The sequence below is a fragment of the Oncorhynchus gorbuscha genome, unplaced genomic scaffold (assembly GCF_021184085.1).
Source record: "Oncorhynchus gorbuscha isolate QuinsamMale2020 ecotype Even-year unplaced genomic scaffold, OgorEven_v1.0 Un_scaffold_27:::fragment_4:::debris, whole genome shotgun sequence".
Lineage (NCBI taxonomy): Eukaryota > Metazoa > Chordata > Actinopteri > Salmoniformes > Salmonidae > Oncorhynchus > Oncorhynchus gorbuscha.
This window is the reverse complement of record NW_025745131.1, coordinates 82,915-95,030: the sequence shown is the minus strand read 5'-3', so window position 1 is coordinate 95,030 and position 12,116 is coordinate 82,915. Positions and strand designations below refer to the sequence as shown.

The 12,116-nt window shown below is 42.7% G+C and overlaps 1 protein-coding gene across 1 annotated transcript in view; it reads left to right on the top strand.

Annotated features, from left to right (window-relative positions):
• Nucleotides 1-10,513: 10,513 nt before the first annotated feature.
• The window catches only part of LOC124017542 (phosphatidylinositol 4-kinase alpha-like), a 32,332-nt gene continuing 30,729 nt past the window's right edge, over nt 10,514-12,116 (top strand). The window contains exon 1 of the mRNA XM_046332759.1: nt 10,514-10,730. Coding sequence (XP_046188715.1) covers nt 10,632-10,730 — 99 coding nt within the window. The 5' untranslated portion in view covers nt 10,514-10,631. The remainder of the gene's footprint in view (nt 10,731-12,116) is intronic.

Below are 12,116 nucleotides of genomic sequence, written 5' to 3'. Positions count from 1 at the left end.
TTTTATTTGTCAAACGGCAGTCAAGCATCGATCATCGTATCACTAGAATTAGACCCTCGATATTTAATGGAAAGGAGCATCAAGCTCATCACCTTGCACTTTCACCACCCTGTGAAGTTCATCTTAACTAATATCATCTGTAGCCTAATAAACTGCATAGTTTCCCGAGTCGTAGTGGGAGCGTGATTCTAAATTTACTTCGATATGATGGTTATTATATCAATATTTGGGCATGAATGTGTTCCATTGACATTTCGGGTAGAATACATTTTACAGACACAAAAAGATCCCACTATGTCGAACGAACAAATGATGTGTCGGCATTTATAAAATTACACCGACACTTCCCGTTTCCAGCTGTCGTGTACATTTTTTATATGATAAGACTTTACTCGCTTAAACTGTGGATTGAAACATGGTTAATGACAGTCACTCAATTAGCCATGTCAGATAACAATAGTCAGATTGGTAAATTAGTCTAACCAGCTATCTGAACTTTTAATAATCATGTCCGAATACCGACCCTACCCAGGGTCCATGACCTCCAGGCCACCCCCTTCCCCCTGCAGAATTACAGGAAATTTGCTTTAAACTGTCAAGAAAAAAATGTCTCCACCCCATGGAAAATTTGGTAGAATTATTGGAAATTTGCTGTGAAATTGCAATTTATTTCTCTCTGCTCTATGGCAAAATATGTAGAACTGAAGAAAACTTTAAAACTGCACCATGTTTTTTAAAACTTTTTTTTACTCAGTCGAGGTCTCAATTTACTGTTGAGTTAGAATAGCAGAATACAGTAGGTGTAAGTCGAAGTTTGGTTCATCAGCAATTTATCTCTTATGTCAGTCACTGACAGTCAATCAAATCACAATTTGTGCCGAATACAACAGGTGTAGACCTTACAGTAAAATGCTTACTTATAAGCCCTTAACCAGCTTACTTATAAGCCCTTAACCAGCAATGCAGTTTTAAGAAAATACCAACAAAAAAGTCTAGGGGGGGCCTAGACATGGCACTCTGGTACCGCTTGCCGTGCGGTAGCAAAGAGAACAATCTATGACTAGGGTGGCTGAAGTCGTTGACAATTTGTAGGGCCTTCCTCTGATACCGCCTGGTATAGAGGTCCTGGATGGCAGGAAGCTTGACCCCGGTGATGTTCTTGGCCATACGCGCTACCCTCTGTAGTGCCTTGCGTTTGGAGGCCAAGCAATTGCCATACAAGGCTGTGATGCAACCCGTCATGATGCTCTCGATGGTGCAGCTGTAAAAGCTTTTTAGGATCTGATGACCCATGCCAAATCTTTTCAGTCTCCTGAGGGGGATAGGTGTTGTCCTGCCCTCTTCACGACGGTCGTGGTGTGTTTGGATCATATTAGTTTGTTGGTGATGTGGACGCCAAGCTCCACTGTTAGCAATTAGCCCCCAAAAGGCAAGAAACGACCCTGTTTATATTTAGCAAAACCTAATAGATGTTTTACATGAATCATTTGCCACTGTTATGTCTACCCAATGTAAAATACATCCATTTTTGATGCTCTTAGACAAGATCTTGAGTAAGCATGTTTTATTGAAAGATCTCGTACACAGTCATTGCAGATTGTATTTGCCTGAAGAGAGACATTTGGAACATTTGCCTTTGTGATTGTGAATATGCCATGTGTGCATTAAAGAGTATAAACGATTGTGTACAAGATGAGTCTGTTAAGCCTGGTTTGAACCCAGGCTATATCACAACCGGCTGTGATTGGGAATCTCATAGGGAGGCGCACAATTGGCACAGCATCGTTCGGGTTTGGCTGGTGTAGGCCGTCATTGTAAATAACAATTTGTTCTTAACTGACTTGCCTAGTTATTAAATGAAGGTTAAATAAATAAAAACTGAAGCAGCAGTTATCCTCTAGATCCTACCAGCGGAATCCTTCTACCTCACCAGTACCCCCATTAATGTCTTACATTATGAAGATGTTTGTGTGTGACACATATGCCTTGCTTCAGATCTACTTGCGCCATATCTGCACAAAAAAAGGCAAGAACTTGTGGGTGGCTTTTATTTTCACATAAGGTAAGCAGAGAGGAACTGACCTCACTGAGAAACTGCATGTGTCACACTCTGATCTATTTCACCTGTCTTTGTGCTTGTCTCCACCCCCATCCTGCTGCTGCCTATCTTCCCCATTATCCCCAGTGTATTTATACCTGTGTTCTCTGTTGCCAGTTTGTCTTGTCAGGTCTTACCAGTGTAGTTTCCCGGCGCCCAGCTGTCTCAAGTTCTGTTTCCCTGGTTCTGATCATTCTGACTGCCCTGAGCCTGCCTGCCGTTCTGTACCTTATTGACTCTGCCCTGGATTACAGACCTCAGCCTGCCTTTGACCTGTCTTTTGCCTGCCCCCTGTTTTGGTCAATAAACATCTGTGACTCTAGCTTTCTGAATCTGGGTCTTATCCTGAGTTCTGATAGCATGGGTCTACAACAGACCCACGTTTGGAAATTCTGTTTTCTCAAATTCTCCGCTGCACAAGGATCTAGCTTCAGCAAACTATTCTGTGTTTTTTTGCCAGCTAATTCAAAGCAATGCTAGTGTGTAAATGCTTCTAATAATCCCTCATCGTCAACAAACTGAAAAATATTCATGGTCAACAAACAATCTTTTTTTAAGTGATTCCTACATTTTTACATTTCTGGTTCTGAACAGACATGATTTGCCATTCAGTTGAGTTCTCAAATTGTTTGAAGTCAAAACCTCTACAATGTTGACATACAATTAACAACACATTTTTCTGTTGACCTTGAACTCACGTGCTCGCTGTAGATATTGGTGTCTGCTGGGGTCGTCACTAATTGCCACAAAGACAAACAATTATTAAATCTTAATCTTAATTTAAGGTTAGCAGAGTTAAGATTAGGGTAATATTTCAAATCAGATTTTAAGTAGAGAAACTGTAGAAATGGGGAGAGGGGTCCAGCTGCGACATCATCTTTCAGAGCAGGCATCCCTCAGGTTTTCTATGCTGACACATATGGGTTGCACAAATGACATCTCTCAGGAAAAGTAGGAGTTTCGAAAGGAACCATATAAGGAGAAGTGGGGGTTTCGAAAATAACCATATAAGAAGGAGTGGGGGTTTCGAAAGGTGCCACTCAAGACGTCGTTTGAATTATCCGACGTTAGTCATGGTCTGCAGAGATGACAGAAAGGAATTTCAGTTATGCAAAAAAAAGTCTACCAACAGGTAGCGTTGGTAGTAACGTTACGTTTTTCGCAAATGTAAATGCTAGCTAATTTTAGCTAAATACTTTTTTACATCTAAGAATGTATTGTCAATAAAGTGTTTCTTTGTGGGAGGAAGAAAAATATATTAAACAGACCAATGTACATTTCAACTTGCATTTTTATGTAATAATTTCACTAGCAGTTTTAGAGGAACGTAACAATAACCGAAAACAAACACAAGTAACAACATAACCATATTAATTAACACAGCAATAGCACAGCCTCCACATAGGCCTATCTGATAGTATTACACTCATTATTTCAGAGCTCACTTTACTTGCATGCAGCATAACAAGCTCTCTAGGGTGGATGTCTCCTCCTAGTGACTCAACACACTTTATAGCTCAGTTTTGAACTAAGCTTTGATCGCTAAGTGGAAGTTTCATCATATTGCCTTGAACCCACCTGTCCTTGACTTTTGCTACATATATGTATTTTACAGTCTAGCACTACTTTGACCGTCATGACGGTCACCGTGTGCATATTTAACAGTGGAATAGACAATATTGATTTCCTGCAGCCGTCTGTCTGTAAAGCCATGTAGCTTAATATACAGTACACAATTCCAAATAAATCCATTATTATTTTGTTTAGGATGGTCATAATTTTCTTTTTATATCTAGACCAAAACTGTTACAGACCTATATCTATTCTACCCTGCCTTTCTAAAGTCTTTGAAAGCCAAGTTAACAAACAGATCACCGGCCATTTTCGAAACCCACCGTACCTTCTCCGCTCTGCAATCTGGTTTCCGAGCTGGTCATGAGTGCACCTCAGCTATGCTCAAGGTCCTAAATTATATCATAGCCGCCAATCGATAAAAGACAATACTGTGCAGTCGTCTTCGTCGACCTGTCCAAGGCTTTCAACTAGGTCAATCACTGCATTCTTATCAGCAGACTCAACAGCCTTGGTTTCTTAAATGACTGCCTCGCCTGGTTCATCAACTACTTCTCAGATAGAGTTTAGTGTGTCAAATCGAAAGGCCTGTTGTCCGGACCTCTGGCAGTCTCTATTGGGGTACCACAGGGTTCAATTCACGGGCCGATTCTTTTCTCTGTATACATCAATGATGTTGCTCTTGCTGCTGGTGATTCTCTGATCCACCTCTACCCAGATGACACCATTCTGTATACTTCTGACCCTTCTTTGGACACTGTGTTAACAAGAGTCCAGACAAGCTTAAATGCCATAACTCTCCTTCCATGGCCTCCAACTGCTCTTAAATGCTAAATCGGCTTCATATTTAGCAACAAAGCCTCCTTCACTCATGCAGCCAAACATACCCTCGTAAAACTGACTATCCTACCGATCCTTGACTTCCGCGATGTAATTTACAAAATAGCCTCCAACACTCTACTCAGCTAATTGGATTTAGTCTATCACAATGCCATATGTTTTGTCATCAAAGCCCCATATACTACCCACCACTGCGAGCTGTATGCTCTCATTGGCTGGTGTCACGCCCTGACCATAGAGAGTCCTTGTTTCTCTATGGTGTCCGGTGCCAACTGTGCCGGCTCCACGCATCAGGCCTCCAGTGCGCCTCCCCAGTCCGGTACGTCCTTTGCCTCCTCCTGATGCCCTGATGTGCATGTCACCAGTCCGGTGCCACCTGTACCGGCTCCACGCAGTAGGCCTCCAGTGCGCATTCACAGTCCAGAGCTTCCGCCGACAGTTCACAGTCCAGAGCTTCCGGCGACGGTTCACAGTCCAGAGCTTCCAGTGACGTTTCACAGTCCGGAACCTCCTGCAACAGTCCACAGTCCGGAACCTCCTGCGACGGTCCACAGTCCGGAACCTCCTGCGACGGTCCACAGTCCGGAACCTCCTGCGACGCTCCACGGTTCGGAAACTCCAGCGAGGGTCAACGGTCCAGAGAGTCCAACAACGGTGTCCAGTCCTGCTCCAAGGCCGGAGCCTTCCTCTGCGCCGGTGCCCAGTTCAGGCACGGCGCCCAGTCCCGCTCCAAGGCCGGAGCCTTCCTCTGCGCCGGTGCCCAGTTCAGGCACGGCGCCCAGTCCCGCTCCAAGGCCGGAGCCTTCCTCTGCGCCGGTGCCCAGTTCAGGCACGGCGCCCAGTCCCGCTCCATGGCAGGAGCCTTCCTCTGCGCCGGTGCCCAGTCCAGGCACGGTGCCCAGTCCTGCTCCAAGGCCGGAGCCTTCCTCTGCGCCGGTGCCCAGGCAAGGTGTCCAGTCCCGCTCCAAGGCCGGAGTCTTCCTCTGCGCCGGTTCCCAGTCCAGGCACAGTGTCCAGTCCCGTTCCAGGGCAGGAGCCTTCCTCTGCACCGGTGCCCAGTCACCACCGACACTAGTCAGCCCCCCTAACCCCCCCATTTGATTTCAGGTTTTGTGGCCGGAGTCTGCACCTTTGGGGGGGTGTTAGATGAATTTAGTTCTTATGTGTTCATTAACTAATTTGATTAAAACACTGTCCATTTCTAAGAATTTGTAAGGTTCATATTTGCATAAAATGGACAGAGACCAGCCATCAAAATTAGCCAATAGTGTTTATTCTCGAGAGCTCTACCCATCATTTCATGTACATTGGTTTATATACCTTGCATTTCATCATAAATGTCCCTCCTCCTCTAAGACAATGACAAAGCTGCTTTTCAATTCCATTCCAACACATACATATTGCTTATCATATGCTACCACATGTTACACAATCTACTGCAAGCCCAACGGTTTCTCCCATCCCTGGTTGGGGACCAGACATCCTTCCTGTTGTTAGTTTCACTGTGATCACAAGTTGTCTGTTAACCCTTCCTCTTGGCCTATATACAAATATTCTTAATCAGACAGGATAGAATTCTATTAGTTATAATTCTACGTTAAATGTATACATCATTTAGTCATTATTGATAAAAATCCTTCAACAGGGGGTACTGTCACGCCCTTGACCATAGAGAGCCCTTGTTTCTCTATGGTGTAGTAGGTCAGGGCGTGACACGGGGTATTCTAGTATATTATTTTCTATGTTGGTGTTTGGTATGATTCACAATTAGAGGCAGCTGGTAATCATTGTCTCTAATTGGGGATCATATTTAAGTAGATATTTCTCCCACCTGTGTTTGTGGGATATTATTTTGTGGTTGTGCACCACATAGTCACGTTTCGTTGTTCGTTTATTGATTTATTGTTTTTGCTTTACGTTTCACTTTTGAAATAAATATGTGGAACTCAACCTACGCTGCGCCTTGGTCCCGTTCTTACGACAACCGTGACAGCTGGCCCTCGCTTCATATTCGTCGCCAAACCCACTGTCTACAGGTCATCTATAAGTCTTTGCTAGGTAAAGCCCTGCATTATCTCAGCTCACTGGTCACCATAGCAGCACCCACCCGTAGCACGCTCTCCAGCAGGTATATTTCACTGGTCACCCCTAAAGCCAACTCCTCCTTTGTCCGCTTTTCCTTCCAGTTCTCTGCTGCCAATGACTGGAACGAATTGCACAAATCACTGAAGCTGGAGACTTATATCTCCCTCACTAACTTTAAGCATCAGCTGTCAGAGCAGCTCACCAATCATTGCACCTGAACATAGCACATCTGTAAATAGTCCACCCAACTACCTAATCCCCATATTGTTTTTTTTTACTCCTTTGCACCCCAGTACCTCTACTTGCACATCTATCACTCCAGTGTTTAATTGCTAAATTGTAATTATTTTGCCACTATGGCCTATTTTTTGCCTTATCTCCCTAATCTTACTATATTTGCACACACTGTATATAGACTTTTCTATTGTGTCTTTGACTGTATGTTTTTTTATCCCTTCTGTAACTCTGTTGTTTGTGTCGCACTGCTTTACTCTATCTTGGCCAAGTCACAGTTGTAAATGAGAATTTGTTCTCAACTGGCCTACCTGGTTAAATAAATAAAAATATAGCCACCGTGCTTTTACACCTGCATTGTTTGCTGTTTGGGGTTTTAGGCTACAGCACTTTGAGATATAATGTATATATAAATACATTTGATTTGATTTGATTTGATTTGAAATATCAAAGCTGCAGGCTAAAGTTAAATCTAGACATGGTTTCCTCTATCGTAATCGCTCCTCTTTCGCCCCAGCTGCCAAACAAACCCTGATTCAGATGACCATCCTACCCATGCTAGATTAAGGAAACATAATTTATAGATTGGCAGGTAAGGGTGCTCTCGAGCTTTACCACTCGGCCATCAGATTTGCCAACAATGCTCCTTATAGGACACATCACTGCACTCTATACCTGTATACCCGTCGCAAGACCCACTGGTTGATGCTTATTTATAAAACCCTCTTAGGCCTCACTCCCCCCTATCTGAGATATCTATTGCAGCCCTCATCTTCCACATACAACACCCGTTCTGCCAGCCACATTCTGTTAAATGTCCCAAAAGCACACACATCCCTGGGTCGCTCGTCTTTTCAGTTCGCTGCCGCTAACGACTGGAACGAGCTGCAATAAACACTCAAACTGGACAGTTTTATCTCAATCTCTTAATTCAAAGACTCAGTCATGGACACTCTTACTGACAGCTGTGGCTGATTTGCGTAATGTATTGTTGTCTCTACCTTCTTGCCCTTTGTGTTGTTGTCTGTGCCCAATAATGTTTGTACCATGTTGTGTTGCTACCATGTTATTGTCATGTTGTGTTGCTACCATGCTGTGTTGTCATGTGTTGCTGCCTTGCTATGTTGTTGTAATTTATTTTAACATAAAAATGCATTCATTTTAGAATGTATTATTTATTGATTATACAACAGGTGGGTCTAATCATGGATGCTGATGGGTTAAAACCGCCTTCCAGCCGGTGTCTATTCCACAAATTACCACCCCAATCCCCTGTCTCATCAGCCCAGCCAGGCAATTTATAAACTTGATCTCCACTATAAAAAGCATTTAGACATGATATCACATTTATTTTAGACTAACATTTAGTTTTCAACAGCGGAGATTTGTATAAACCTGGCTGTCTGTCTCTCCAACATTGTTTCAATATTCAAATTCGATCTCCAGATGTCACCTAGCAATGAACACGCTGGGAGTCGGGATGAGACAGACAGGCAGGCAGCTTTTCTCAGCCAGTCAAAATCATGAATCAGCATAATTTGTATTTCGATATGAAGCAATATCAATAGAAAACAGGTAAAACAAAATAGTTTTAGTCTGATAGTTTGCAGTCTTTCCAGCTTCCGTTTGAAGTGATGGTGTTAGCTGTGTTGTTGGCTCTTTCCTCTGAACAAGTGTCTTGAAGAGAGAGCACATTTTCTATGCCAGGTGAAATCGCACACCATTAACTCATTGTTATGGATGTATTCAAATAAATGTCACGAAAACAGCTTGAGTAAATGCAGTTATGTTGTTATTCTAGCTGCACTGTTTGACGTGAATGTAAGTTAGTTGTAGTTGGCTAGCTAGTAAGGGATAAGAACGTTGCCAGCCAGTACGGAATGAACGACTGGGTCGCGTCCATACAGAACAAAAAGACAACGACTGGGTCGCAACTCTGGTAACTGGACCTATAGAACGAAGGACCAGCCGGCTAGGTTAGCAACCCTAGATTTGTGTCAGGACTATATCTTGTGGAAGGAAGATATAGTATGAATAAATTCATAAAAATTACGTTTTTAATGAAAATATGTAAATCATTGTTTGAATATGTTGGTAACCCGTTGTATGAATGTGATTATGCTCGAGAATCCGGTGTTTGGAGAATATATTGGCCCATAACAACACCCGTGACAATATATCCTCCAAACACCGGCTTCTCGGACATTATCACTTAAATATTTGAAATAATAAATCAAATCAAATCAAATTTTATTTGTCACATACACATGGTTAGCAGATGTTAAATGCGAGTGTAGCGAAATGCTTGTGCTTCTAGTTCCGACAATGCAGTGATAACCAACAAGTAATCTAACTAACAATTCCAAAACTACTGTCTTATACACAGTGTAAGGGGATAAGGAATATGTACATAAGGATATATGAATGAGTGATGGTACAGAGCAGCATACAGTAGATGGTATTGAGTACAGTATATACATATGAGATGAGTGTGTAGACAAAGTAAACAAAGTGGCATAGTTAAAGTGGCTAGTGATACATGTATTACATAAGGATGCAGTCGATGATGTAGAGTACAGTATATACATATGCATATGAGATGAATAATGTAGGGTAAGTAACATTATATAAGGTAGCATTGTTTAAAGTGGCTAGTGATATATTTACATCATTTCCCATCAATTCCCATTATTAAAATGGCTGGAGTTGGGTCAGTGTCAATGACAGTGTGTTGGCAGCAGCCACTCAATGTTAGTGGTGGCTGTTTAACAGTCTGATGGCCTTGATATAGAAGCTGTTTTTCAGTCTCTCGGTCCCAGCTTTGATGCACCTGTACTGACCTCGCCTTCTGGATGATAGCGGGGTGAACAGGCAGTGGTTCGGGTGGTTGATGTCCTTGATGATCTTTATGGCCTTCCTGTAACAACGGGTGGTGTAGGTGTCCTGGAGGGCAGGTAGTTTGCCCCCAGTGATGCGTTGTGCAGTCCTCACTACCCTCTGGAGAGCCTTACGGTTGAGGGCGGAGCAGTTGCCGTACCAGGCGGTGATACAGCCTGCCAGGATGCTCTCGATTGTGCATCTGTAGAAGTTTGTGAGTGCTTTTGGTGACAAGCCGAATTTCTTCAGCCTCCTGAGGTTGAATAGGCGCTGCTGCGCCTTCTTCACGACGCTGTCAGTGTGAGTGGACCAATTCAGTTTGTCTGTGATGTGTATGCCGAGGAACTTAAAACTAGCTACCCTCTCCACTACTGTTCCATCGATGTGGATAGGGGGGTGTTCCCTCTGCTGTTTCCTGAAGTCCACAATCATCTCCTTAGTTTTGTTGACGTTGAGTGTGAGGTTATTTTCCTGACACCACACTCCGAGGGCCCTCACCTCCTCCCTGTAGGCCGTCTCGGTGTTGTTGGTAATCAAGCCTACCACTGTTGTGTCGTCCGCAATAATATAATATATAATTGAAATACCAAGTCATTGCGGTTCTAGTAGTTATGGAATTCCAGCGCTTCTAGTGTTAAAATACTCCTTTCGAAACCCCCACCTCTTATGTGGTTAGTTTCGAAAGCCCCCACTTTTCCTAAGAGATGCTGTGCACTGAGAGATGTACATATCAGTAGGTGGCAGCATAGAGACCCTCCGGGACCCTGTTGGAAATAGGCGTGGCTTCGCCATAATTAAGACCTTGTGGCTGTGGTAACTAGTGACAGCCGTCTACTAGGCACTAACGTTGGGTGCTAGCTTGTCCTCTTCGCAGCGGTAAAAGCTGTATAATGTTCTTACTACCCGTTTGTCTTGATTCGTAAACATGTCTGCAAAAGGAGTAGGAACGAGGGGTTTTTATTTCAACACTGTATTGTCCCTGGCGCGTTCTTTGGCCGCACACCGCCCAGCACCGATAGATAAGGTGAGTGATGTTATTAGAGTTAACGTAAAGTGAGCGTATGCTAGCTAGCTAAGTTTTCTATACAGTTCCGTAAACATACATTTTTTTTACAGTATCGCCACAGAATAATAAATTATTTACAAAAAAACTTTCGCTATGGCTAACGTTATATGGAAGTGATATGCGATGCTATCGAAATGAGCTATTAGCTAATTATTCTTTTTCCAAGAGCTGCACACGGCTGTTGGACAGCAATGCTAGCCACTGCAGACATTCATTCACAAGTAGAGGCCCTTAGTTAATTGGCTTGTAATTTCACACCGGAACACGACACAAACTAGGCAGTTTTTACATACTGACAACCTAGTATAATAACTAACAAATCACTTGCTAACTAGGCGTTTAGCTATCTGTCCTGTCGATTATGATATATGGTGGATTGTCATTCCATCAGAATGAGGAAGTTGGCATCCCCATTAGTTAGCTAGCTCTCAAACCTCAACCAAGGTAACGCCCCCGTTTATTTCTGGTCATTGATTGGTCACTATTTACTTGAATGTTTTGTATTTTTATTTCAACCATAAGGTCTATGATTTCAACAGACAGTTTGCTCATTTGCCTTATATCACATTACATCATGTTGATTCAGTTGTTGGTAGGAAAGCTGTATGGGAGGAACTTTCAGCCAAACTTTAGGCAAAAACTGGAAGTCATCAATGATGTTGCTCTGAATGGTCTCTGTTTTTAAATTGTGTACAAACTCATATACTGTATATACAGTACCAGTCAAGAGTTTGGACACCTACTCAAGGGTTTTTCTTTATTTTTACTATTTTCTATGTTGTAGAACAACAGTGAATACATCAGAACTATTAAATAACAAATGGAATCATGTAGTAACCAAAATAAATTTGAGATTCTTTAAAGTCGCCACCCTTTGCCTTGATGACAACTTGGCACCTTCTTGGCATTCTCTCAACCAGCTTCACATGGAATGCTTTTCCAACAGTCTTGAAGGAGTGCCCACATATGCTGAGCACTTGTTGGCTGCTTTTCCTTCACTCTGCGGTCCAAACCATCTCAATTGTGTTGAGGTCGGGTGGTTGTGGAGGCCAGGTAATCTGATGCACCATTCCATAACTCTGCTTCTTGGTCAAATAGCCCTTACACTGCCTGGAGGTATTTTGGGTCATTGTCCTGTTGAAAAAAAAAAAATCATAGTCCCACTAAGCGCAAACCAGATGGGATTAGGGCTGGGTGATAAAATATGATGGTATTTTATGTTTTTTAATAATAGAAGTTATACATTTTCTTTGAGTAGTGCATGACCCTAGGTTGGCAACACATTATTCTAAGTGATTTCAATGGATCTTTCTCCATTCATATTGCTTCAGCGCCAAAAAGTCA